The sequence below is a fragment of the Monopterus albus genome, unplaced genomic scaffold (genome assembly GCF_001952655.1).
Source record: "Monopterus albus unplaced genomic scaffold, M_albus_1.0 scaffold28.1, whole genome shotgun sequence".
NCBI classification, from domain to species: Eukaryota; Metazoa; Chordata; class Actinopteri; order Synbranchiformes; family Synbranchidae; genus Monopterus; species Monopterus albus.
The window spans coordinates 3,753,628-3,781,001 of record NW_018127908.1 but is presented as its reverse complement, the minus strand read 5'-3'; the positions used below and the strand labels follow the sequence as shown (position 1 = coordinate 3,781,001).

At 40.4% G+C, this 27,374-nt stretch overlaps 4 protein-coding genes across 8 annotated transcripts in view; 1 reads left to right on the top strand and 3 right to left on the bottom strand.

Annotated features, from left to right (window-relative positions):
* Positions 1–1,452: 1,452 nt before the first annotated feature.
* On the bottom strand, positions 1,453–7,629 carry ube2v2 (ubiquitin-conjugating enzyme E2 variant 2). Of its 2 annotated transcripts, none has more exons than XM_020595966.1 (4): positions 7,463–7,629; positions 2,511–2,659; positions 2,276–2,401; positions 1,453–2,097 (listed from the first exon to the last, which is right to left on the bottom strand). In XM_020595966.1, the coding sequence occupies exons 1-4, from the start codon at positions 7,476–7,478 to the stop codon at positions 1,951–1,953; spliced, it is 438 nt and encodes a 145-aa protein (XP_020451622.1). In that variant the 5' UTR covers positions 7,479–7,629; the 3' UTR covers positions 1,453–1,950. The 2 variants fall into 2 exon arrangements, with proteins under 2 accessions (XP_020451622.1, XP_020451623.1); XM_020595967.1 differs by lacking the exon at positions 7,463–7,629 and adding an exon at positions 7,175–7,236.
* A 725-nt stretch (positions 7,630–8,354) lies between these two features.
* mcm4 (minichromosome maintenance complex component 4) lies at positions 8,355–15,982 on the bottom strand. Of its 2 annotated transcripts, none has more exons than XM_020595954.1 (17): positions 15,880–15,982; positions 15,346–15,423; positions 15,039–15,197; positions 14,760–14,923; positions 14,564–14,665; positions 14,374–14,469; positions 14,155–14,250; positions 13,713–13,851; positions 13,416–13,636; positions 13,174–13,294; positions 12,327–12,586; positions 11,287–11,653; positions 11,059–11,185; positions 10,632–10,839; positions 9,765–9,993; positions 9,306–9,439; positions 8,355–8,931 (listed from the first exon to the last, which is right to left on the bottom strand). In XM_020595954.1, the coding sequence occupies exons 2-17, from the start codon at positions 15,407–15,409 to the stop codon at positions 8,836–8,838; spliced, it is 2,583 nt and encodes an 860-aa protein (XP_020451610.1). In that variant the 5' UTR covers positions 15,410–15,423; positions 15,880–15,982; the 3' UTR covers positions 8,355–8,835. The 2 variants fall into 2 exon arrangements, with proteins under 2 accessions (XP_020451610.1, XP_020451611.1); XM_020595955.1 differs by lacking the exon at positions 15,880–15,982 and adding an exon at positions 15,822–15,855.
* A 2,210-nt stretch (positions 15,983–18,192) lies between these two features.
* On the top strand, positions 18,193–19,515 carry cebpd (CCAAT enhancer binding protein delta). The gene has a single exon (XM_020595655.1). The coding sequence runs from the start codon at positions 18,426–18,428 to the stop codon at positions 19,293–19,295; it is 870 nt and encodes a 289-aa protein (XP_020451311.1). The 5' UTR covers positions 18,193–18,425; the 3' UTR covers positions 19,296–19,515.
* spidr (scaffold protein involved in DNA repair) overlaps positions 19,435–27,374 on the bottom strand; it is a 32,059-nt gene continuing 24,119 nt past the window's right edge. Inside the window, exons 12-20 of one of the 3 annotated variants that reach the window (XM_020595651.1) lie at positions 26,590–26,677; positions 25,212–25,352; positions 25,043–25,102; positions 24,280–24,478; positions 23,495–23,689; positions 22,164–22,257; positions 21,960–22,074; positions 20,786–20,842; positions 19,435–20,203 (exon numbers count right to left, since the gene is read on the bottom strand). In XM_020595651.1, coding sequence (XP_020451307.1) covers positions 20,084–20,203; positions 20,786–20,842; positions 21,960–22,074; positions 22,164–22,257; positions 23,495–23,689; positions 24,280–24,478; positions 25,043–25,102; positions 25,212–25,352; positions 26,590–26,677 — 1,069 coding nt within the window. In that variant the 3' untranslated portion in view covers positions 19,435–20,083. Of the gene's footprint in view, positions 20,204–20,785; positions 20,843–21,959; positions 22,075–22,163; positions 22,258–23,494; positions 23,690–24,279; positions 24,479–25,042; positions 25,103–25,211; positions 25,353–26,589; positions 26,678–27,374 lie in introns of those variants that run through there. The other 2 variants (XM_020595652.1, XM_020595653.1) reach the window with 2 other exon arrangements.

Genomic DNA, 27,374 nt, shown 5'->3' with positions numbered 1-27,374 from the left:
CCTCTAAACAGGAGCTCCTTCACAGGCTCCTGTCAAGGACATACATAAGTGTGGAGCGCCCTCTAGGGGACAGAACTCTGACTTGACTGGACATGAGGCAGTCCAGCTATTGCAGTGCAGCCACATCAAAGCTCACCCTGTGCAAATGTCTTGAAAATAGTTAAAAACCGACTTTAGATATACAAATGCTGCACAAACAGATGAGAAATTCACACAAATCACAAAATATACTTTCCTTGTATATGATGCTTTATCACTTGTGCTTATGTAAATGTCTAAATTTCTTTCTTACAAAGTAAAACATAGAGACATGCTGTCTTCAGATTACATATGCAGATACAGTATGTCACCCCAGCACCGAGCTCTTGCCATGCTACTGTTGACAGAGTGAAGCTGCAGGTCACAGTGTGGTTGACAGACACGCGCCCATGCCAGCCCTGCAACAAGACGAGCCACCTGGAGCCAGATTCTGCATCGGTGAGGGAGATATATGGCCTGGAGGTCACAGAGGTCGAACGTAGAAGCAACCCCATTTCTTCAGTTTTAGATGTTGCACACAGACACACAATCTTGTAGCCTTGAGTGCTTTTGAGGCCAGATTTATCACCAGTTACTCTCAAAAAGCAACATCCATCATTAAAGTATTCACAGTGTGGGATCAATGTCACAGCAAAAAACTGATGTATATCAATTTTTTGCAGGACCATCAAAAATTAATCCCCCAAAATACACTATTAACCCACATTCCCCTTTTAACTACTCAACACTGGCACAGAGAATGCAGTCTTGCTCAATTTTCTGAGTAATTTGGGTCTAAAAATGAACATCCAAAGAAGTTTCAGAAAAGGTTTAGCAATACTACACAATTAGTTTTGACAAATAAACAAACTGGGTACGAAACACAGAAGCTTGTACCATCTGTTATGAATTCCTGTTAAATACCCATTTGGTTAATTAAACTTTATGAATAATCAAACTGCTGAGACACAACAAAAGGTCACATTCTCAGAGGGACAGAATCCCTCCTTCCCACTATCACACTGGATATACTGTATGTACTACCAAATACTCTGCGGTATTCACAGACTAGAACAGGAATTCTTCCACAAAGAACAAGGTACCTGAAAGAAGCAGGCTGGTTCATCCAGTAAAAAATGCCACTGAATAAAAGGAATCTCAATTATTCTAATTTGCATAAATTTTATATGTATGTATATTATGTAAATACATATTTACACAGTGTGGTGTCCCCTAGCAGTTGCATTGACCTGGTTTCCTTTAAGGCCCCCTTGTGGGAAAACTGGCAATTGTGGGGAGTTGCAAAAACTTCAACCTGAGAATTTTGTCGCAGACAGTGATTTTAATTTCAGAAAATCACAAGTTCATACACCTGTCATTTTCACTAGAAGTTAAATGCAAGGGTTTCAGAACAGAACAGGCTTCAACGATGTATATATATATATTTATAAAAAAAAAAAAAATTCACCTTGTGACACTACTTTTAGACTACAGCCACAGTTCAATATTCAGCAATCGGCATGGTATTTCAATGATCCTGCTAAATCTGACTAACAACTCAAAAACGTGGCTTCTTTTCGTCTAGGTATTAGTTCCACAAAATGCCTTCACACATACATCAGGTACAGTCATTGCATGGCATCATGTTTCCCTCTTCTAGCCAACTCAAGCCGTTAACAGGTCGAATATAAAAATCATTGTCAAAGTAAATTTATTAAAGGCATACAACTGTGGTCTTGTAGTCTTTTAACCATCTATTCAGTGCTTAACTGCAGGGACATGTATTTTTTTTTTTAATGGGCTATGTAATAAAGTCCAATCTTGCTCTTGTCGATGATACTGTTGACGTGCGAAGTGAGTTTCTTGATGATTTTACACATTATTTCTAAGAGAGTAAGGTTTAAGACAGAAGGCCGAAACAATCCATTACGATTAAGTGCTGTAGGTTTGTCCTTCTGGTGGTTGTGGAAGCTTCATATTTTCTTTGGACATCATTAGACGCCTTAACTCTTGAAGAACAATTTTAATGCTATAAGAATTCTGCCATTTTGCTAATATTGGTATGCTACGTGAATCCACCTGTGAGGCAAAACAAAAAACACCACCAGTCAGTCATTATGACAGGCCCGCTGACAGTGAGTTATTGCATGTGTCACATCTGAGCATCACATATCTCAATGGATTTCTGAACTGAACAAAATTATATAACAGAGCATCACTCATACATAACACTGTCTGGTTTTGTGATGACACTTACCGTCCCGTTGGAATTATTTATCCCATTCATGCTAATTTTTGTTACAAATCTAACAGTGGGGGCTGTCTCTGGGTATCTAGGTCCACATTCCACTTTCAGACTGTATATCCTGTTCTCATAATTGGTCTGAAAAACAAAGTAGAAAAATATGAAAAACACATTTACATATTCTCACAGTATCTATTTTAGTTGAGAATATTTTCTGTCTGTGATGAAATGGGCTCTCGCTGCTTACTCTTGCTGGTCCAATGATCATGCCCGTCCACCGTGTGAGAGTCATGTCTTCATCATCCTCGAGGCCCCAGCTGACTGTGCCATCACCTTCGCCCTTCTGCCCCTCTTCAAGCTCTTCCAACAAGCGAAAATTGCGTGGAACTTTAACTTCTAAAATAATAAAAAATAAATTGCACTGATTTTTAAGAAGCATTAACTAAGATTTTACACAACATCTGATAAAATCAGGTGAAAATGACAGAGGATGCAGCGTCTCCCTGCTATACAACCCTCTTTCATGACATTCTGGGGAATACAGTGTTTGTTGTTATTCCAGCCTTTCTACCCTGTTGTCAAAATCAGGTCAATAAATTAGCCCCGTCTGCCACTTAACAAAAGGTTATATGAAGTATTTTTCAAACCATTATATGAAGTATTTTTCAAACCGTGAGGAGTCATTTTAAATGCCCAGCTACAACGGCCCTCTCTCCTGGTAAATGTCAGAAACAGTGGCTATCAGACCAAAGAAGTTGTGTTCTTTGCACAGAAAAGATGAGAGAAAGAAGCAAAAACCAGGGTTAACTTCAGTTTGGCTTTTTGAGACGGAGAGCGTTAAAAGTGAAAGGTAAAAAAAACTCTTACTTGATTCAGAAGTTGCATTTTTCATTCTGCATGTGTTAACACCTGAAGTGTTATTTTTGGTAACATTAACAACCTAGCATGGCCATGATTTTACCTTCGTATTGAATTAATACACATTATATTTGGGAATAATTTGTGATTTGTGTGACAGTAGTAGTAACCACAGTGTTCTACTGGACTGGCAAATTTACTTGTTAGTCAGCTAATGCTAGGCTGCATTTTGTGTGTCGCAAAGAGGCATGTGTAATCTATATCGCTCCTAGGAAACAGGAGCTGATGGGAAGGGCAAAAAGCATTAGGATTATTTGTTCCAGCCAGTGGTTTTAAAGAAAAAGCATTCATCTGAAACAAAACTGTGGCATCATTTTTCAAGTGTTTTGTTGCGCTACATGTGTGTAGCCACAGCATATAGCAGCGTTTCTGTGGAACTGCATATAATTTGATATTTGATGCTGCTGAGCATCATTGACCTTTTACAAAAAAAAAAAAATAATAATAAAGTGCACCTGACAACCATTAGGAAACAGTCATGAGATTTTGAGCACATGAGCCTATACTTCTGATTTTTAACAAATGACTCTGGGTATAACACCCAGATGTCTTATGACCAATGTCCTAACAGCTGATTTGATAACAATATTCAAAAGCAGTCAGAGTGTTCAACTACTGGAAAATGTTCTCAGAAAACAGGCTGGACATTGGCACTAAACACATGGCCTGACAGGCACTCATGCTGGTGTAAATAATGTACCTCCTACAGCTCATGACCAGAGGAGTGGTGGAGGTTGGAGACAGCACTCAAGTCAAACTACTACTATTTCTAATTATGATCCTATAGAAAAATTCACAGAAAAGGAAGTGGCAAACATGTTCAGAAAAAGGCCACGTGACTGACACAGAAGACACAGTGAGAACAGACACCGAAGCACTCATTTCACAATACTGAGCACAAATAGCTTAATTTTTTTCCCCAGCATTTCACATATTTTGTGCAGTTGCCACAATGAGGGGTTGACTGAAGTAGCACATGAGCTCTCCTATTTTCTTAAAAGGCTCACAAGAAGATTCAGTCCTTTATCAACATGCAAACACCAGTAAAATGTAGGGATGCACCAATATCGATACCAGTATCGGGTCTGATACCACCCTCTAATACTTGTTTTCGTAACTCCTGAAAGTTGTCTGATACTACTTACAGCAACATTACATTAACCTCATATTGACCAGGCAGGTCCTTAGGTGGAAGAGAAGAAATTTCAGTAATTATTTTAAGGCAAGTGACAAAGACAAAAGTAAAACTGACTAAGCTTTGCTTCTCTGCTGTGCCTATGTGAGAGCCGAGAAGGAGGGAGGGGCGCTCACAGACGCATGCAAACATACACAGCAGAGCTGAGTCAAGTTTTTTACCGAGATGTCAACACTTGACGTGCAACAAAATCCAACAGCAATGGAGAGAGTAATGAATCAAACACATTTTGAACAAGCAGAATGCAAGAACAAATTCAAAGTAATGTGACATCTTCACTCTCCACACATTCAAAATGTCTGGTCCCTGTTCATCCACTAAACTCATACGGTGCTAGTTATGCTGTTTGTCATTAATTATTGTGAATAAGAAGAAAACAAGTGCTAATTTTATGAAGCCAGTGGTGGAGTCTAATAAGCTCTGTGCATGAAAATGAGTTGAACTGTTGTAGACTTGGAGGCTGAGACCGAGCAGTTCCTCTATAGTAGTGCATGTACGTGTCCACCAGAGAGGACAGGATGAAGCCACAGACAGCAGCCAATTTTAAGTAAGAGCATGCACGCTTGTTAAATTAAACATTTAATCCGCAGACTGCAATATTATGCCCTCCTAAAATGTGACATCCTGGGTGATGGGCCGTGAAATCCTTTCATCCCAAGAGAGGGTCACACTCCTAAAAAAAAGGTTAAAAACCACTGTATTACAGTATGGTGTAAAGAAGGCTAGAGACATTCAGTCAGTTACATGTTATATTCAATAGGAATGATGGCAGTTCTGTTTATCACAAAAAGGTTTTAAGGTAATTTATATAGTCTCATGTTATACATTTTATTTAAATTACAATCAAAGTAAATCTCATGATAAAAACAGTTCCTAAAGTCACTGCACTTTTATGGTAAATGTAATTTTGTGAGTAGAGCCACTGCATTATTATCAAGTGCCTCTATCAGTGCTCTGATAGAGGCACTTGATTCATTTGGCTTTGATTCATTTTCTGTAAAATGATCAATCATTAGCCGAGTTTCAGTTCTAAAAGATATGGTGTCTTTATAATAGATGCTCACAACATACACTATGTTATTTAATGTTTATTAGACTTTAAATAACATTTCTGTTCGATTTTAATGAACAGACCACATTTTTAGATCATTTGTCCTATTTTTTCTTAACTTACTATATTTCTGTTGCATTTATTGTTGTTAACAATAATTCCATTTCCAGTACTATTATAGTTGCCATTGGTGTTACATTCACTATTAAACTGTAAAAGCAAGCTAATAATCAGTTTTAAAAGTTCAATTTAAGTACATATTTGCCCACATATTCCTATCCATCTATAGTATTAGCCACAAAAACATTTCATTAATCAAGTTCTAACAAAAAACTACACTATAAATATAAAGTACATTTTATGGAAATTAATATTTTTAAAAAATCATTGATCTAGTGTGCATCAGATAAGAGTGGTACAAACGTACTAAGACTACTGCAATGCTATGCTGCATGGTAGCAGACAAACTAAAGATGTGTAGGTGTGATCAGCCTCCGTTTCCGCCTCATCTATATTCATTACTGTTTTAATTTCATGTCCCTCTGCTGTTCCTGGTTGTCCTAGCCTAACCTGCTGTTTGGGTCTTCAGTACTGTTATGGGAATACAACGTTGTTCCCACAAAAAAGTAAATGTGTCAAATTAAGATCCTGAGGTACTGATAAGTATAATAACTACATTAAATTTGAATAATACACACACACACACACACACACACACACACAAAATAAATGGTATACATTTTCGGCTAAATCGGAAATAATAAATTCACGACTTAAAATGCATTAAATCCAAGTCAATGAGCAACTCACTTAACCCTAAAACCTGAGAGAGAAAAAAACTCACTATATTTCAAGAGCTATACCATGTAAAAGCGTCTCAGTCCACTGGTGGCACTAGTAACTCAAATCTTACCAGGTTAACAACGAATCAGTAAGTCACGCTAACTTGCCCTAAAGGAAGTTTCGATTGTGTTGAAACTATTTCCCCATTTCTCCAGTCTGTTTTAGCGTTGTCGTGATGTATGAGTAAAGTGGCGTAGAATTAAATAACATAAACCTTATATGAATATAAATCTAGTTATTTAGTTTTCCCGTAATTCAAATAGTTTATTTTGGAAGCTTGAAATCAGCGCTTCCTGTTGAAAGCTAATGCAGACATGGGCTCCGACTGTTTGCTGAAACAAAGCGTGCAGACTACAGTTCGGTTCTTTACTAAACTCGTCACTTTCAAAACACCCTGCACTGGCAAATATCCACCCACTCCTCGAATATCTTAGTATAGTTAAATATTTGAAATCCTCTTAAAATCCGACAACGTTAGCAAGTACTAACGAAAGCACCAGCGGGACCGGTCCCTGTACTGAAACAATTCCACCACCATATTGTTTTGCATTACAGAGAAGCGTCCCCACACTGTTTGTCACGGTTAACAGCTAAATGGCTATTAAAGCATACCAAATATGTGTGCCTCGACAGTGTGTAGAGAGACAAACCCCAATAAAAACAAGAGAAAGTCTGTACTTAATGCGATATTCTGATCAACTAGCAGAGCAGTATCCACAATCGCTACCGCGCGGCGTCAGAATATTCTAGTCGCTGAGTTGGCTAAACTAGCTAGTACTGCCTGCGGTTGTTTACAATCCTAACACTGAGAGCAACTTACATGCATCCTTGAATCTCTATATAGCATTATACTGCCTATTTAGTAGTCTTTGTGTCACACAAATTGAATATTAGTGCTACTAACGCGTATATCTTGACACCTCGATCCATTTCAGCTAACTCACGCGACAAGCTATTCACAACGCCTGGCTTTAGCTACGCTAGCCAACACACTAGATCCATGAAATAGACGGGTCCCCTGAATATCATTGCGTTGCCGAAAGGAGATATTTGCGAAACGACTGCATCGCAGAGCGATTTTATAAACATCTTAAGACAGCTAATGGCCAAATTTACTGGCTGAGATGCGAAAGCAACCTCAGCGTTGCCCATATTTTATGTGCTGTGAATGTTAGTTTGAAGGCACACAAACCTGAGGAGGTCGCCATCTTCTTCAGCCGAGTCCAGAAGCACACAGAGGTGTGACATCACAGCGGTGAGCACCGGCAGATGAGCGCACTGCACTTTACTGATCACTGGAGTTTGACAGACCGACAGCAGCCATAACTCTGGCGACCTGTGTTGACTCTTAACCTCCTGAATCTAAATGTTCCCTTTAAATCTCCTTTTAACCAGCCATTTCAGAAGGAATTCAGACGCCTTTGCGCACTTTGTTGTAGCTTTAATTTTAAATGGATAAAACTGGTGGGCTATTTTCTCACCATCTCACACCAAGTAACCCATTAATGACGTTTTTAGAATTCGCCAGCTGTAATCTGTGTGCTATAATAATCCTTGAAACATGTTTGGAGTTTGACTGTAGTCCAAATTAAATTGAAAGGCACACACCTGTTTATATAAGACCCCACACTTCACACCAAATGTCAGACAAAAACCAAGCCATGAACCCCCAGGAATTCTCTGTAGACCTCAGTGAGAAAGTTGTGATGAGACACAGATCAGGGTATAAGGGAGATGGTATAAAGCCATTTAGTTGTTGCCAGGACTCAGAGCATGAAGGAAAAGATTTTTTGATAACTAGCTAAACTCTTTTCTTCAATTTCAGGTTTTTCTGTAGTTAGCTGCTCTCTGACATTTTAGGACAGGAGTGACTTTTTTTGTCCATATTTCTAGTTAAGATCCCAGGGATAATAATTTAGGTCAAACTTAGTGTGTGTATAAAAAGAGGCATTAAGAATATTTCCTTTTGTTAAAATGGTGCAGCAAAAAAGTGGTTTTTGGAGTAACAATGTTGAGATCTAAATATAAATATAGAAAAACTGAATTTAATTCAACTACTGGAAAAAAACTTGAGCATTTTCAGTGAGCAACATTTTATTTTCTCTCTATTAACAAGCAGTCAAAACAAGCTACAAGGACAATTCAACTCTGGTATTAAGTACTTAAGAGTATTTAGAAATGTGAGACAAAAGAAACATACTGTATGTTTCAAGCTTGCTTTAACAGGAACCAAAAAGAACAAGAGAAACTCAATGAGTATATGCAATGTACAAGTTAGAAAAAGAGCTCTTCAATTATGATGGAGCACAAAACAGGAAGAGCATTACTTGAAAACTTGTAACAAACAAAAGAAATAGAAGCATTTTTAAATATTAGCTCCATTAAATTCCAGTATGTGTCGTCACAACAGGACACCAGTGTTTGAATGGCAATTCTGAATCATCAGGACATTCAAACATCTAGCACACTCAGAATGGATTCTTAATTACACATTGTTTTACAGGATGAGAAACGACACAGGATGGAATTTAAAGTTAAGTACTGTACATAATTGCAGGGTGTGCCTTAGGCGAGGAGACGAACGGTCTTTCCAGTGACTGTTAAGTAATCCTCGTCAGCTAGGGCTCGGAGCGCCTCATCGAACAGCTCCCTGGTGATCGCCTGAAAACAAAGTGGCACTTCATTACAGGAAGTGGTGGTGGTGCTAAGAGCAGATTTTTTAATTATAGTTAATACTTTCATAGGTTTACTGTGGTTTGGCTAATTTAATTTTACTACCACCACTGTTAGTATCAACATCCTTTTATTTCTTCAATTTTAAGCCTACACACTGATCCAGAATAACTCTACTTCACAAATGTCAAGAAAACATTAAAAGACTTATTTTCTATTGCACAGTTGGTATTGGATGCTGGCTATCTGCCATATGATCAAATATTAATTTATCTTTTAACACGGTCATGGACTAGAAATCAAAGCATTTGTTGAGGTGGGTTAGTAACAAGGAGCACGCCGACTCCACTCAAAGTATTTACAGTTTCAGACTGTCCTCTGAGGTCATCGAGCAGCTGCTGGTATTTCATGGCAGGTGTCTTTCCCTTGGCCTGGATCAGTTTCTTCAGGGCCTGAGCAACCTCCTCCTTACGCTTACGGGCAGTAGCACTCATACCTGGAATCAGAAATCAGTATAGTGAAATTCACAGAGCTTGAATTTGGAGATCCAACGAGAGCTTACAGAAATCTGTGGATTAATCAATCAACAAAAAAATAGATCTGCATCTATTTTAATAATGGATTTACTGTTCCTGTCATTTTGTATGCAACATTTCCAACTATTTAATGGTTTCAGTTGCTTTAATGTGAGCATCTGTATCTTTTCCATGCCATACATTATTGATCTTAAGTGCAGATAACATATTACAGGACCGCCTCTAAAAACAGTTGCTACAATTCAAAACCGATTAATAATATCCTAAGGCACTATTCTTACATACCGGTTGTGAGAATAGAGATGTCAACAAATCCTGTCCTGGGGTCAGTGGCTGACTGTTTGAGGGCTTCTCGGTGCAGCCGCTTGGCCTCCTCCACATCCACGGTTTCCACCTTCTCAGAGAAGCGCACTTTGGCGTGAGCCTCTGCCAAGCGGATCAGGGACTCCAGCTGTCGGGGGTAGGCGGACACCATGCCTCGACCGCTGCCTATCTTCCTCATGTCCACATAGGCCTGAGGACCAACACGCCTAAGGTCAGCTGAGGTCACAAGAGCTGATATCCAACTTGTTTAACCCTTACAGTAGGTTCACACAAACGATACAAAAAGCTCGACAGCTGCCATTCACTGTGAATGAAACCTGGCTTTGCAGCCCTTTGTCCCCCAACTTAGCCCAACAGATTCAAAAAGTGTCCAGCTACACAACAGCGCAAAGTTGAGGAATGCTCGACTTTACGTAAATATCCTCTGATGCACACAAGCGACAGCCAATCACAATCATCTTGAATATTAAATATTAAAGGCGTATTAAACAAAATGGAGAGAAAAACCTTTTCGTCACAGTCTCCAATGTGTCTAACGAGTGACTGGGACAAACAGAAGAATGTCAGGTGGAAATAAGTTGCTGACATGCGTAGCAGTTATGTAGAACAGTGTACGTACATGTCAGAAAACAACAGTCCAGTCAGAGCAGAGGATGTAAATAATGCTCTCAACAGCACACACCTCAAGAACTACAGATTTACTAAAGGCCACAGACACCTAGCTACTTCGTAAGTGTGAACGTACCAATTGGGTGAACAGATGTTATATTAGCTCAGAAGCTTTGGCCATAATATTCATATAGTGAAAAACTAGTAAAGAAAACAAACCCCAATGAGGGCCTGGCTGGCTTCCTCGCTCAGTCTTGGATTAATGTATGTTCGTGCATATGCGATGTAGTCCTTCAGCACAGCCATGTCGAGGAACTCCTCCTCCAACTCCTCCTCGCTCTGGTAGTACAGCGACACCAGGTGGTGGGCCAGCCTGCGGTCGTAAGCCTCGTCTTGAGGATCCAGCATCAGGAAAATGAGGTCGAATCTGATGGAGCATGAGAACCGTATGTTAAGGACAAGTAAGGAATACAGACGAGAGACTGAATCATAAAGACTTTATTTAAAAAAAAGGTTGGATGTTAAAATTTTATTAAGTGTCAACTAGCTGATAAATGCTGCATACTGGCAAAAGTTCACAGCACAGCGGTGAATCCATTTCCCCATCAGGTGTTTGAGTGTGACTGAGCTGACTGGTAATATTCACCTGGACAGCAGTGTGTGAGGCAGCTGGATGTTTTCGATCGTGGTCTTTTTGGGGTTCCACTGAGACTCAACAGGGTTGGCAGCAGCCAGCACAGCAGTACGGGCGTTCAACTGGCAAATGATTCCAGAGGAGTGACAAAAAACAAAACAAAACAAAACAAAACAGAGTGAGGAACATCATTAGTTGTATCTTCCATTTCCTCCTGCCATTCAAAATTTGTCAGACATACCTTGGCGATGGAGAGGGTCTGCTGCTCCATGACCTCATGCAGCACAGAGCGCGTGCTGTCGCTCATCTTGTCAAACTCGTCGATGCAGCAGATGCCGTTGTCACTCAGCACCAGCGCTCCGGTCTGCAGGACCAGCTGCCTGGTCTCCGGGTCCTTCATCACATAGGCAGTAAGACCCACAGCGCTGGAGCCTTTTCCTGACGTGTACTGGCCACGGGGCACCAGGTTGTAGATGTACTGCAGCAGCTGAGACTTGCTGGTGCCAGGGTCTCCGCAGAGCAGAATGTTCACCTCTGCACGGAAGTTGCCCCGGCCAGTCTGGCTGAAGTCCTTACGGGTGCCACCAAACAGCTGCAGCAAGATGCCCTGGAAGAACAGAGAGGGAAAGAAACATTTATAAAGAACTGCACCAAACTACTAGCAAGTCTGTATTATGATACCATTTAGATGCATATTTCAATATAACGTTGGATACAGCTATAATTTACTATGAGGAGACTAGATATCACCTGGGGTTTTGGTTGTCACAATACAGGATCACGTAATGCCTTCATGTTTTCTGTGTTAAAGTACACAGAGCATATCTGATCATTCCAAATAGTGGTTTTTCATCAGACATTTTGCCTTGTAGAAAAATCCCAAGTGGAAATAACTTTTATGTAAAAAGTTAAGTATAACTCTCTGGTGGTATTTTTACCATCCATCAAGATGATGTGACTATTATCAATTCAATAAAATGACAACTCTCAAACTGTAGATGCAATTTGTCAACACAAGAGGGCGTAAAAAGTCAAACCTGACTTTAACTAGGGATCACTACTATAGCAGTTGACCTTTTGCAAGGAATAGAGGAGGAAGAATAGGCGAACTTTTTGGGTGAAGAGCTTTAGGGCCAGAGTGGAGAGTAAGAACAGTTACACTGACCAACACCTATTCTCACATATATATGGGCAGCATTGTTTTAAGACAGACTGGAAAAATCTCCAACCTATCCATCCTTTAACACTCATAGCTGGCTTGCACCCTCACACACACAAACCTTTTTGATGTCCTCATGTTCATAGATACTCGGAGCGAGGGCAGAGGAGAGGCGCTGGTAGATGTCTGGCTTGGCTGCCAGTTCCTTCAGGCTCTTCACTCGGTCTTCAGTGAAGAGCTTCTGTTCAGCCTCCTCATCCAAACCGTGAAGACGCTTCTCGTCCGTCTTGCGGAAGTGGATGGCGTCTATGTGGGTCTTGTACACTGACTTCACATTGCTCTGACGTGGGTTAACACGCATGGGAACGGCTCTGTAGATACCTGCAAGGCCATTAGGGAAGCTGTTAGGAGTTCTGCTAACAACCAAGTGTCCTACTGAAGAAAAGTCTGGAAAGGATGAGCAGACACAACTTTGAAAACTGATTTAAGAATTTATCAAGGAAAAAAAGTGCCCATATTTGGAAGGCTGTGTAAAATGAAGGGGTGCTTTTTTCTTTTTGGGAGAAAAAGCAATATGAAGATGTCAGCTCTGGCTCTGAAAAACTGTAATAGGCATTCTTCATTAATGTATTGCCTTTCCAGATAATAGGACAGAAAGCATGAATCATTCTACATATTTGCAAATATAATCACTTACTTGCTTTGAGTCATTTTTCCTGCTAAAATGAGAAATATTTTCTAGTTTGTGAGGAGCTGCTGCTGCAGCTTCTTCTGTTACAAATAACCTATTATTGAATATTGTGGGGTTGTAGGCAGCTGGTTGAACAGGAAACACAACCCAATGACATCAACCTCTGCTCTGGAAAACTGTGAAGGTCATTTTTTACCATTTTGTGGCATTTTAGAGCACAAACAATGATAACACTCATTAGTTACAGCCCAAGCAGTAGGTAATTAGAAGAGCTTACCAGTGATGTTGATTCTGTCTCCTGGCTGCACTTTATCAACAAGGTCATTATGAGCATACACAATAGTTGTGTGAGGTGTCTGACCAGCGGGCATGTCTTCAGGAGACTCTTGAATTTTGACCTGTTGTAATGAAAGATCAATAAACGAACAGATGACATGACCTCAAGAGCAACACATTACAAAATAACCTACTCTGAGATTAGGTGTCATTTACTGTAAGCAATGTGCCCCATTAACTCACCATCTGTTTGTCTGAAAAGACTGAGCGATTGTGAATGAGCGCCAGGCTGTGGGTTGTGTTGCAGTTGCGACAAACAGCCGGCTCAGCGATGCGCCCACGATCCACCTCCACACGGGTGCTGTAGGAACACACCTGGCATTGGAAGAAAGCCTCCTGCATCTCAGGGATGAGCTGCGATGTGCGGATCACCATGCCGCTGATAGTGATGAGCTGATCAATGTCTGTGCAGGTGAAAGGCACAGAGAAGCGTTAGCCTGAAGTTGATGCCTCACATTTTATCAAAGGAACAACACACACCTTCTGGGTTCAGGCTCCGCATGTTTCTGGTTTTTAAGGCGTTGTACGGACGGACTTGTATCTGGTACTCCAGAATGGAGTCAGGGAAACGCTCAAAGAAAAGCTCGTTGACTGCCATGTCGAAGGTTGGGATGACTTCCTGCAAAGCAAAATTAAATTCACTTATTAGTGAAATAAAGTTTAAGGCTAAGTATAATAAGCTATGACTTCAGCCTACACATCTGTCGCAGGTATCATCTCTGTTTAACATTGATTTATTATTGAGGATCTTTAAACTTGAGTGCATTTCTACTTGTTTTAACTCAAAGGCCAAAATAAAAATTAATCAATCACAGCTTTAAAATGTAGCAAAAATACATACAGTGGTGCAAGAAGATGTTTTGATCAACTTTCCATATTAGCTATATATACACACACATCAAGAAAATAACTAGGACCTTACCTGTGGGTAGCAAATGACCTGCCTGTAAAGTTCTGCATCAAATGACTGCACATGCCGGCAATTCACATTTAGCACTGGATCACCCACAACACTGATCTGCAATTCAAAAAGAGAAATATAAAGATTTAACATTCCGAAATTACCAATGTTGGTGTCCCCTCTCTCTTCTCATTACCACCTGACAGAGCACAATGACTCAAACTTAAGTCGATACACTACCTCTTCCAGTTTCTGCATGTACAACGGCTCATTCAGGTCCAGACCGGCGTTCTCATCTTCAGTGGATGTTGGGTCAGTGAACCTCTGAAGGAACCTCTATAAACAAATGGACACAAAACACAGAAATAGAAACTGTTTCTCTAAGAACAGAGAATATCTAATAATAGCTTAAATGTAATTATTTTTATACCTGAAACTTCTCCTTGCAGGTGCCTACATTGACATCAGTTCCCCAGATCACCAGTCTCTGGGCTGCGTTTGGCTCGCTGGCTACTGTGCCATCAGCACTTGGCTGCAAACAAGAACAGTGTTATATATTGCTGTCTTACAGGTTTAACACAAACACATTAATAATCAACAGAGTAACTCTTGACTTCTCCACCGACCAGCTCAGAATTAAGATCCACTTGTGGAGCCTTCCTGACTGAGCCCAGATCAGGACGCTGTCTGGCCGGGGTGCCACGCACTCCACTACGAGGCGTCCCTTCCACCCTGGAGCTGGGGGTCCTATACATGAGAGGGGAGCTCATGTCTACCTCATTGGGAAGAACTGTTAAAAAGAGACAAATCTGAGCACACCGCACACAAAATCTGCAGCATTTCCACTGATAAGGATAAAACAAACCAAAATAGGTCAAAGTGGGTACAGCTGTGGTGTTTAGTACCTGATGGTCGTGGGCTAGAGAACAGAGACGTGTCCTGAGGTGCTGAAGGACTGAGCATGTCAGTGGCCGGAGAGGTGGGCATTGGCATCAGGTCCCCGGTAGAGGAGTCCTGTCCTCGACGCCTCTGAGAAGGAGGTGATGTGGGGTCCACACTGCTGGCTGAGGATACACATAACAGAAGGGAAGTTAATCCTAGTATAACAGGAGTTACGGGTCATCTCAGTGACACACCAGTTGAAAACTCAAGGAAACAGTGAGCAGAGAGATTTATTTCATGTAGGCCAAAGAACAAGCACTGAACACTTACGTGTGGATGGGTTGGTGTTTCGCCCACGTTTGCGGCCACCAGGAGTTGATGTGGGGGAAGACATTGTTGATGGGTTATCTAGAGATCAGATGGATTAAAAGAATTGACACCAATAGTGTAGAAAGAAGTGGATGGGCACACGACCATTTATCTGACTGTTCTAGTTATTCTGCAGACGGTACACACAAAACATACCACTAACTAAATATTTAGTTACACTTTATAGCAGTATCATCAATTAGCCATCCATTATGTGTCAATACGTCAAAACTCATTTCTTCGAATCAATACATATATCTAACTTTATTTATGCGATACGTGAGAACATCTTGTTGATTCTGTTTTTACTGAAGACTGGGTTACGCTGCAGTAAGTTAATGAAACGTGGCTGCAGAGGAAACAATGAGACGTACTTACACTGTTAAACTAAAATAATATGCTGATACACATGTGTAACAACTAACACTTTGACTCACCCAAAAATAATCAATGGTTTAATAAGAAAAACTTTAACTAAAGGAAATAAACTCCTACCTCTTCTTCTGTGTAAGCCCGAAAGTTGCAGATCTGGCGCGAAACAAGTGGTGACGTTATTTTCGCGGGGAACTTTGGACCAATAGTAGCTTAGGATAGTGCGGTCGATTCATTCATTTCGGGGGGAGGTTCATATTGAGTTCAACCCGATGCGACTTTTAAATAAACACGACGATATGTCTTGAAGAATGAAAGAAATTGATTACTCCAATAACAGCACAGCTATTCTTGAATATATAATTTAAAGTACGATCTACGTTTCCTGCGTAGAGTCCAATGCCCATTGCTACCCGACACCGGTTTGGTATGGTCCCATTGGAACCTTTTTTTTTTTGCCTTGCTTTATTGAGAAAGTACACGTTACAAAAATACAAAAATTGTAACAGGGCATGTAAATGTATGAATACTTAAAAACAACACAAGACAGTGGGAAATTAATATTTATACTACGTAGAAATATAATTATATAAATACATAGCATATAAAATAATTTAATTAGGTTTGTAAGTTTGTTGAAAACATGAAAGCTCAATAAAAGACAAAAAAATGGATGGTCAGTGGCCACCTTACTGGGTAAACCTATACCATTTAATGCAATCAAATACAACTGTTTTGCTATGAAACTTGTATGACACCTGAAAAGTTCATTGTTTCCAAAACTGTCATACAAGTGTTAAGTCAAGTAACGTTTGGCAGTACAAAGGTACTGGTTGGTTGACAATCTCTGACAATCACAGAAATTAGATGTTACCATCTACTGAAGGAATTCCACTATTATAATACAAAAAAACAGATGTTTATTTAAGTTTGGAGAAACCACTGAAGATAAGTAGGCAAATATCTCTCCACAAGTGGGCAGAGTTGGGACATTTAAAAAGTATGTGGACCAAATGTCCCTCCTCTTTTATTACAAAATTAGTAGCTTGGGGAAAAATGTTAACCTTAAATATGCTTAACGATTTAAAGGATTCCTGTAATATGCATCTATTTAGACTTTATTTGGAAATAAAAATGTGCAGAGTGGATGATGTTTATTGTTACAGTGTGTGTATATTTGACCCTGTTCTGGTTGTGCATTCATTCACCACCATGTGGCACAGTTTCCATTTCAGAAAGGACTATGAAAGAGGAAAAGTACAGCACATGGAAAACACAGAGGCATTTCCGTGAAGTGTCAGTACATGTGCCACTTAAGGTGGCTTTTCATAGACAAGATTCCTAAGATTACCACTAACATTTTGTTCATCGCCTTAGAAAGTTATCATCTTTCCATTGCAAACATTATTTAGTACAATATCATTTTTAACAGAGAATATTTTTATATAGAATTGTGTTATCCAATTTCCCTTCAGGATGAATGACTACCTATCTATTAACTTGCTATCAAATATGAATGTGTAAAAAAAGTGTAATGGCATTATAAAAACTTGATGCTGGGCAAATAATGGTTTCATAATGTTAAGCAAATGAACAGTCTAAAAATATACACAGTGTATTAGTCAAATAAGCCGACTGTAAAAACAGTGGACTCTCACATGTGAACATAAATCATATCCTAACCTATTATCCCGTACAGTAAATAGTAACAGGTTATATATTTGCATGCTTGTACAGTACTTTGTAACAGTTTGATCTGTAGAGAGGGCATCATATGTGTAGAGAGCAGGTCTTTAAATGTCCTCTTTATCAATTGTCCCATTACCTCATGATGTACATTACACACAACCTTTTTTACATTTTAAATTATAAATGCGTACCTTTAAGAATAATGACAGTCTAGGAAAGCAAGTATAGTTGAGGGCGCAAAGGGCCCTTGGTGCTCTGGGTCCCTGGACCTGTTCCCAGTAGGTCTGCTCAGGGGGCTGTGCACTTGTATGTAAAAGACAGAGTGGACTACACTGCCTAACTAACTATACTAATATACTTTTTTAATACTTTGAAGTACACTATGCTGAAAATCTGTCTGTACTTTGTACTTTAACATTCTGAATGCAGGAGTTGTAGTGATAATGTAGCATGATTACAGTGTTATAGTGCTTTTTTTTTTTACATAAGTAGATGATGATCTCCCACCATGTCTGATTCTAAGGCCGACAAATTGACTTTAATTGTCAACACCCAGGCAAGGCCGATAGTGTAAACAACTGAATCATTCATATGAGCGTAGTAAAGATTGGGTGGCATGAGCAACACGCCCCTAGCTCCTCAAATGGGAAGTTATCGGATACCACGTGATCCCCATTTTGACTTGACTGGCTCGTGAGAGGGCGGCACGTGTGACGTAATCAGGGGAAACGATACAAAACACTCCGCGAAAGTACAGATGTCTCAGACAGTGACAAGACACGTTGGAGCATCCTCAATGACAGGAGCCTGACAGTCCTAGCCCAGGGAAACACGCCAAAGAAAACTTTAAAAAGGAAGAAAGGCGTCTGCAAAGCAAACAACTGCAGGGTTTTTGTGCAGCAGAGAGCTGTCACATCTGTGGGTTACGTTTTAACAACTTTATTTCCTTCCTAAACCACGTGGACAAGTAACCAGGGTTCATGTGTGACATATACAGCCTCGACTCTCGCTGCGCGTCTCCACGATGCAACATGAGTTGGGCAATGGAGCCTGCTAACTTCTACGAGAACACCAAGCTAGGCAGCCTGCAGCAGGGGGTCTGCAAGAGCGACGGAGGGGGCGAAGAAGGCACCATGGTGGAGCTGAGCACCGCCCCATCCATATACGACGACGAGAGTGCCATCGACTTCAGTCAGTACATCGAGGCGATGACAGCCGTGCCGAACCTGGAGCTGTGCAACGATGAGCTCTTCCTCGACCTGTTTAATACAGTGAAGCAGGAGAAGGCGGATTTCTACAACCTTCAGAGCTCCGTCCTGCCAAGCAGCATGCAGCAGTTGTCAGCCACCTACACAGTGGAGAGGAAGGCGGACAGCGCGCCGGGCAAGGGGGCGTTCAGCGCGCCCATCAAGCAGGAGTCAGACTGGAGCGACAGCGACATGTCCTCTTCCCTGCCTTCCCAGATTGAAACCTGCGCCCAGACCTCCGTCAGCCTCCCCACGGGGCAGCCAACTCCCCCAACAACCCCGGAGCCTGCCTCCACTGTCAGCTCAGCCAAATCCTCCCCGCGGAAGCACGGAAGGGAAAAGGGGAAGAAGGCGGTGGACAGATTCAGCATGGAGTACCGGCAGAGGCGAGAGAGGAATAACATTGCAGTGAGAAAAAGCAGGGACAAGGCCAAGAGGCGCAACATGGAGATGCAGCAGAAGCTGATTGAACTGAGTGCTGAAAACGACAGGCTTCATAAAACTATCGAGCAGCTAACCAGAGAGCTCACTGGGCTCAGAGATTTCTTCAAGCAGATACCAAACTCCTCCTATGCGGGATGTACGAGTGCAGAGAGTCGGTGACAAATGAACTGGTCCAGGAACTGAGCTTTTATAAAACATACCTCAAGAGACTTTGTATTTTTACCATCTGTACCAGATGTATTTTAAGCTTACCATAATGGCACTGGAAAATATGATATTGCTGCCATATTTTTGTGGGATTTTCTCTGTATTAAATTATTCTACCACTGCATTTATATGGTGTTATACCTGATACGGTCCGTTTTATAATTCCAAACTTTGTATAAGAGTCAGAGCATGATCTTTTATATAGTTTGTATGAAACCTTAAACATTTTGTTTATGGAATCTATAATAAAATTGGAAAATAAGCAGAACTGTCTGGTCTGTGAGTAGTCTTTCTACACAGCTAGTGCTTTCTTACAAGAAGTGCAACAGGAAGTAAAGTCAGCAAAAATACAACTTTTATTGACAGTGTTGGCAGTCTTACAGAGGTAGATGCTTGGAAAAGGGTTTTAGACGAACTACAAATGTTTGCACTCAAATGTTGTGTTTTAAAAAGTTAACATTCCCGTTGATGAACCACGTGGGCTGCCCTGACAGACTGCATGCCACTGGTCTACCCTTGGGCTATCAGGTCCTGGTCCACAGGATCACATATCATTAACACAAACAAGACCTTGTCTTCTGGCAGCCCACTTGCTTCAGCAGAGCCTCAAGCTGTCAGGGGAGGCCTTCAGAGGGGAGGAGAGGAGGATAAACTGGTTCAGACCAAGGCCTAGTGTGCAGATCCTTGGAGCCAACTGAAGCCTGAGGATTGATATCACTAGCTACTTGCTCCGACAGCCTTTAGAGGCAAATCTCTTCCAGACACATCCAGAGGGCAGGTTTCCTGGTGACGACTCGGACATAAACTGCGAGGGGGCCGACCTCTTTTCCCAGGACATTCTCCACATCGTAACCTGGGAACTGAAACACAGGGTCCATCAAAAAAGAAAAAAAAAAAAAAACACACCTGACACAGACACATGCAACCTCTCACTTCACTATTTGTTTTAAGATGAAAACTCATCCACTCCCTTTAAATTGTTCTACTACCTGCACACACATCAAAAACAATTTGCAGTTCTTCAATCTGATGATGTTGCTGTGGTTGCAATATTTGCTTATGCACTCCTCACACTTGTCAGCACAAATGTTTATCTTTTTTCCTGAGTTTAATCTGTTAATTGACCTATTTATTCAGCACTCATAAGCTCCCATGAGTCAGAGCATTACTTGTAGGTTAAATGGAAAGCAAATCATATTCCCACTGAAAAAAAAACAGTAGCCAAGCTTAAAAAAAAAGGTGGAAGATGACGTCAGTATTTTGGCAGCAAATTCCTTCAACTGAATCAATGACCAGCATGACTGGGATTTTATGTTCAGTACAGGGCGGACTTTATCACTCTGTCAAGAACAGATGGCTGTGCTGTCAGGACATATTGATAGTGGATCAATGCACTGGAGTTCAGCCCAGGGTTACATAACACTTAGTAAAAGCAAACCTACCTCCTTACCCTCCAGTTCTGCGATGTTCAGAATAGACATGATTGTCTTTTGCTGCAGCTGTCCGGGAGATTAAAAAAAGCATGAAGCCATTAATGTCATTTTAATTACCACCTTAATATGGTAAATAGAAAAAAAAAAAACTGCACTAAATTTACTGTATTCTCGAGTGAGTATTAATATTGATAGAAGGGGTTAAAAGATCAACTGGCTCATAAGAAGAACTGATAATTTTAATCAGATTGGATCAAATGATTTTTTGATTACAAAATCACACCAGGTTGTTCGCAATAAAAACTGCCAACTCTTAATGTGCAGAACATGAATTTTATCATTGAGTCTCACTGCACAAAAACACCCAGAGAGCACAAAGGTTTCTGTGTCTTGCACAAGGAAACTTCAGCAGCACCGGTCAAAAGGTTTGAACCCAGCTCTCTGATCACTATACCACCTCCCACTCTGCTGCTCTTTGTATGCCCCACTTTCGACATAAAACAACATTTTCCTTGACGCTTCATTGTTTTCTGCTTAGCTCAACATAGAAAATACACTTATTTGATTTTTTGTGGAGAGTTAGATGAGAAGACTGATACCACTATAGTGCTATTAATAATTGTAAAATAGTGATAAATAATAATAATGGTAAACATGAAGCCAAAGCACTGGAGGGGTTAGTAGTATACACTGTGGAAACAGCTAGCCTGGCTGTTTATAAGTAAGGCAACTAAATCAGCATAGCAGCATCTATAAAGCTGACTAATGAATGCATTATTATTCATTGTTTCATTCAGGCAAAAACCAAACTGTAAAAACCACTTGCATTTTACAGGGGATTATGTATCATGCTACTTCTTGGCTGGGAACAGTTTTCAAGCAACTAGTGAAGACTGCAGAAAGTTACTGGTCCCAGGCAACACCCCCCTGTTAAATGTAGGCACTTTGGTTTTGCCTATTGCGTGTTAATGAGTGAGCTTTAGAAGTGCTGCTAGGTGGATTTTGTTACCAGGCTAACTGCTTCCCCTGTCTCTGTGCTATGCTAAGCTAAACTATCTCCTGGACCTAGCATGCAAAGATGAGAGTGGGATCATCTCCCTTTGAGCACGCAAATAAGCACATTTCCCAAAATATATACATGACATGTTATAAGTACTTGTACAGTCACTGAAATTGTTCTCACCTTAACCTTCAGAGTGTAGTTGCTTAATGAAGAAGAGCTCAGGAACACTTCAAGCTGAATCTTTGTGTCTGGCTTTTCCACTGCAGATTTACATGAAACACAGTGGAAGTTCTGACTGGAAACAAAATAAAATAAAATAAAAACAAGTTATGATTTGGAATGATAATTAACATAAAGCTATTTTAATTAACTTTGAAAACATACGGCATTTCAGCTAAGATCTTTAAGTGGTCACTTCCACAGTAATTGCAGGCAGGCCAGGAATAAGCTGTACTCTCCTCCACACCAACTATCACCCCTGCAGACACAAAAACAATGGTTAAAAACATCATTATCGTACAAAACATTCATGCAAACTGTGCTTTTCTACATAGCTAAAGTTGACTCTCGTGACAATCTGTTTTTATTATTAAATGTATTCACGTTTCAAGTTATCATCAACTGGTGGATGCCAAAGGAAAACACTGAGGCCTCAATAGAAGCAACACTGAAAAATGATCCACCTATAGGCTGCAAAGCATGTGTGTGTTTGTGACAGGGTGTAAGAGATAAACACATCCCTTTCATATTTATCTGAGATTGCAATGATAAGAGCAGCAGAAATGCACTCCCTGCCTAAACACTATCTTACTTGACAACTAGAGTTTCTGCCCACAAACACAAACACAGAACCATAAATAACATACTGAATTCAACACTGATAAAATGTACTTTGTGGTCTGAGGCTCTTTCCACTGGTAATTTCCAGAAGATGCTATTTCCGCATGAGTACAACAGATAATATGTTTGTTTTATTTTTTAAGCCACCTGGCCAAACATGTATGGCCAGAGGGGCCAGAGCCAAGAGAGTTCACAGTCTGATTTTTGTCCCTAACTGCGACACAGAAATCAACAGATACATTATTATCTGATTTAGGTCGCTCTTTTCTGCACCACATTTACATATATGGAAAGGTTCAAAGAAAACAAAGCGGTACTTAACAAGCAGGACTTTTAAGTGTTCCCTGAAGCAAATGAGATAAAAAGAGCAAAGTAGTTCATCACTATTTTTTTATTAACACTGCAAAAAAGTAAAGTCTCTGCAACTTAAAACTGTGGAAAAATCCTTTTGGTTGTAAAAGCTTAAAAATAGAAAGAAACAGGTTTGGGGAAAATACTGAAATGGGCATCCAAACTAACTTATTTTCACACCATCAGCTAAAATTTAAAGCCTTATTGGGAGCAGGCATGTAACTTCACTGAAAGATGACATGAGAATTGGCATCAATCCAACAACATTTCATGATTTTTTTTCATAAGGTTCCAAACAATGTTCAGAGGATACTGAATAATAAACAGCAGAGAGCCATGTCTTAAAGCCACACCAAAGATTCCTTCTTGCTGAGCTGTAAACTTATATATATTGGGATAAAAAAAACAAACAAGCTGTTCTCTTGCGCTGAGAAAACAACACACTGGGCATACTCTGCAGAAATCACTTCAGAAGAGGTGAGTTTCTCTACATGAGTACAACACAGTGAAAAACAGAAACTGACCTGTGAGAGTGCAGAGGGAGTTAGGTGTGGTCTTCAGACTCAGAGGATCCAGTTTCACAGGCTGGGGCAGGGTCTTCACCTGGGGCTCTGTCAGTGTCTGTGAAAGTGACTCTGGTCTGGCTGTAGACGCATGCCTGTCCTCAGGATCCACTGAGTGCACATCGACAACTGACTGCTCCACACACAGGAGAACACCTACATGTTGAGACTGAAATGTTATTACAAAAGACATTTACTCAAGCACTGTATTCAAGTACAGTTTTGAGTTACTTGTACTTAAGTATTTCCATTTTATGCAACTTTATACTTCCTTTCAACATTTTAACAAGAAATATTGCAATTTTCACATTTAACTGTGTTAATTACTTATAAAAATATAATTAACAAATTCATTATGACATATTATTATAGATTAAGTCATTTGTCAGTATTCTGCATGAGAACTAGGATAAATCACACCCAGCTTTACCAGCTGCAAAATTAAGTGACTCATTACACTTGCACATTAAAGTCTCTATTTGGGGTTTTGTGGAGTTTCTGATGTTGTTAGCAGTACTAACTAAACGAGCACTATTAATATTTCTCTTTGAAATGTAGTTAAGTATAAAGTAGCTGAATGGAAATACTCAAGTATGGTACACGTTCCCCAGCACTGTACTTGAGTCAATGGATTTATTTACTTTTCTCCACTGTTGAGTGCCTTGTGCACACAGTTCTATGACACTAAATCAAACAGACAGTGGTGGAATTGCATGTCAGATCCCAATAAACCATCTTATATCTACCAGCTTCTTTAATGGCATCTCTGAATGACATGCGACAGGCAGCGGGGGAATTTAGTGCTTTGAGGACAGAGGAAGTGAGCACACAGGAAGTGCTCACACACAGGGTCACTGTACGCCTGCATAGCCTCTCAGGCTGCTCCTCCTGAAGACTGGGGTCTGTCAGCACCAACCAAACCTCACCCTGGCCTACATCACAGCCCTGAATTCAAAACAGAAAGGCAGACAAAGATAGAAAAGAGCACAGGCTGAGAATTACTCAGAAACACAGAATGACCTAGAAAAAGACAATTTAAAGGAAACATTACACAACAAAAGCTTACAAAGCACAAATCATTTGCCAACTGTCATTTCTGTCACCTGAAAGAGCTGATTTACTGATTTAGTCTATAAGCCACACAGATTGCTAGTTTTCTAGTGAAACAGCATTGAACTGTGTACCTGTGTTTCAGTGGTGTGAGCATGTGGCAAAGTCCACCACTTTCTTTGGAGCTGCTATCTCATCTTGGTCAAAGTTTAAAGGTCTCACTAATCAATTGTAAAATCAATTGTAAAGTATGCCCAGGCCTCATACCAATTGTCATACACACAGCAACATGAATACTGCTCTCTGTGTCAGAGCAGAAATCCTATCAATTTGTTGGTACAAATGATCTCAGAAAGATGGTTGCAGAGCTGCAGAAGACACTATGTTTATTCCATTCTTTTGGCTAAAGTCAGACTAAAAGTTTCTGGTGCATGAAAAAAAAAATTGACAAAAAAATACCTGTGTTCTCTTGTATAAAACAGTAGCAACAAAGCTGCATCGACAGGTTTTCATCTCACTCTGAAAAAGAAAAAAATAAAACTGTTCGAGACTGACCTAACAAAAGCAAGTTACCTCAATTTGCAGAATTTTTTAAAAATATATGTTTTTGCTGTGAGAAACTGTTTACCTGCCACACATCTCTTAGGGTTTGTCCTGTAGGGGGTAGGTAGAGCGGGGACACTGCCTGCCCCACTGTGGGTTCAACGGAGTTTTCCTGACCTGACAGCAGGTAGCAGAATCTCGGAGCTGGACCTGCAGATCTGCTCTCCTGTAAACAAAGCGCACTTTTAAATGCTCTCCATGTTGAAAAACAATATATGGATTCCTACATTTGTATCAGGCTTTGAATCTTGACAACAAGGAGGTATCCTCAAAATGAGCTACTAAACATTCTCTCAACACACTACAAGAAAAAAAACAACATATAAATGTGTTTGGTATTTGGAGCAATGCTTTGTGCTGTTTTGTTACGCTGCATGTGTGATGACAAACTGCTGAATTTCATGTTTTGATGTACTTTTTGTTAAACGCTGTGATTTTGTATGTGTTCTGTAAGTTGCAGTGCACTAAAGTGTCAGGGCCAGCGTCCTTATCTGCCCTTTACAATAATATGTACTGCAAAACTAGAATGACCACTTTGCAGTTGTATGCTTCTACCAACCAGTCAGGTTTCAGTTTACATGCATGTTTGTCCACACCACTGACTATATATAAAAGAGGGACAAACCTTCTGTGACCTCACCCACTGGTTTTCTAAAGTCTGGCTGTCACCATATTGGTAAGCGCTTCACTCTGCCTGCTATGGCTAATCCAAAAATGGGCAAAGAAGTGGAGTGTGAGTGGAGCTCACAAGACACCTAGCACCTAGCCACCTGTGGCGGGACCCTCCTGCCTGTCACTCAAAACAGCCACGCCCTAAATTAATGCATAACTTTCAGTCTCTATATAACTTAAACAGGCAAGTTAAAAATTCAGCTCCCCTGTACAGTTGTCATGTTTATTTCTGCTGTACAGTTGGGCACTTTAACATGACTCTATAGGGATTAACTCCCTTTTGGAGCCAGCCTCAAGTGGCCATTCGAGGAACTGCAGGTTTTGGCACTTCCGCATTGGCTTCATTTCTCAGCCCAGGAGGTTGCCGCTTGGTCCACACTCATATGATATATAGTATTTAGGGACACAATGTCTCTGGCTACAGCTGTCACTGGTGCAAAGGCATAAAATACAGAAAAAACAAAAACAGAAATCCTCACCATTTAGAGGCTGGAAGCAATTCATGTTTTGTTTTTTTTTGCAAGGATAAAATTACAATGCAATAGTTGCAGATTATTTTATATCAGTCAGCTTTGTAAATTTGCTCTTACACTTAGTCTTGAAAAAAGACCAAATATTTTAGGTGACAAATCAAGAAAATAATGAGCAGATTAACTGCTAATGAAACTATTAGTTCTATTCCTCATTTCACCTGGGGAAGGTGAACAGTTTCTACTGTAGTGGGAACTTACACTGGATGTGCTAGGTGTGTTGCCATGATCTTTGAGAGGCATCACCGGGGGCCACAAACTGTCTATCAAGCTGAAAAGCATGGTGTGTCTGTGAATGAGACAAAAAAAGGAAAAAAGACAGTAAAGAGGTGGGCGGTAATGGGTGGGGGTGCTGTATGGGGATTTGGGGGTGGGATTAAGAGAAACTGGTGAGTTAGGGATGTAGTGAGAAGACTGAGGGCTTTCCCAGTCAGTTTCACTGAAACACGAATCTGTTAAGACAGAGCCTGTTTTTGAGTCACCTAGAATTAGCAGAGAGCATGCTTGGGCTGGCAGAGCAAATACACACAAGGACCGTTTTTACAGGCAGATTCTGAGGTACTGCTCACACCCTATGTAAAACACAGTATCTTTGTGGTGCAGAAACAACAAGGTTAAGAAATCCAATTACAAGTAATTCTTAAACTGACAAATGTATTATAATGCTCCGTTCATTACTTTTGCCTTCTCTCACCACATTCTTAATCTCAGTAATAACAGGTGGAAATCACATCATGCTTAATGCGCTTTCATCATGTTTCTTCTACGTCACATTGATACAGGTAGGAAGGATTTACCAGTAGCACCTCCAGCAGGACATGTCAATCTCTCAATTCATTGTCTCCTTTCTGAGAAATACTTGTTGAGTTCAGGGCGGCTGGTCAGTGTTAGTTATTCATTCATGTGGGTGCTGTCATATCACCCCGTGGTTAACAACCTGTTACTCAGCCTGTAATTACAGGGTTTCTTTGTGTGGGACTGGTTCA

Excerpts from the sequence above, each read along its gene's own strand:
- ube2v2 (XM_020595966.1), bottom strand. Across the intron at positions 2,402-2,510 it reads TGATCATTGGACCAGCAAGA|ACCAATTATGAGAACAGGAT; the intron begins GTAAGCAGCGAG and ends TTTGTTTTTCAG. Across the intron at positions 2,098-2,275 it reads TAAATAATTCCAACGGGACG|GTGGATTCACGTAGCATACC; the intron begins GTAAGTGTCATC and ends TTTGCCTCACAG.
- mcm4 (XM_020595954.1), bottom strand. The coding sequence starts at position 15,409 with ATGTCTTCCCCCACATCAACTCCTGGTGGCCGCAAACGTGGGCGAAAC. Across the intron at positions 11,186-11,286 it reads GACCCTCTCCATCGCCAAGG|CTGGAATCATTTGCCAGTTG; the intron begins TATGTCTGACAA and ends TTTGTCACTCCT. Across the intron at positions 8,932-9,305 it reads TCAGAGGACAGTCTGAAACT|GCGATCACCAGGGAGCTGTT; the intron begins GTAAATACTTTG and ends CTTTGTTTTCAG.
- cebpd (XM_020595655.1), top strand. The coding sequence starts at position 18,426 with ATGTGTGACATATACAGCCTCGACTCTCGCTGCGCGTCTCCACGATGC.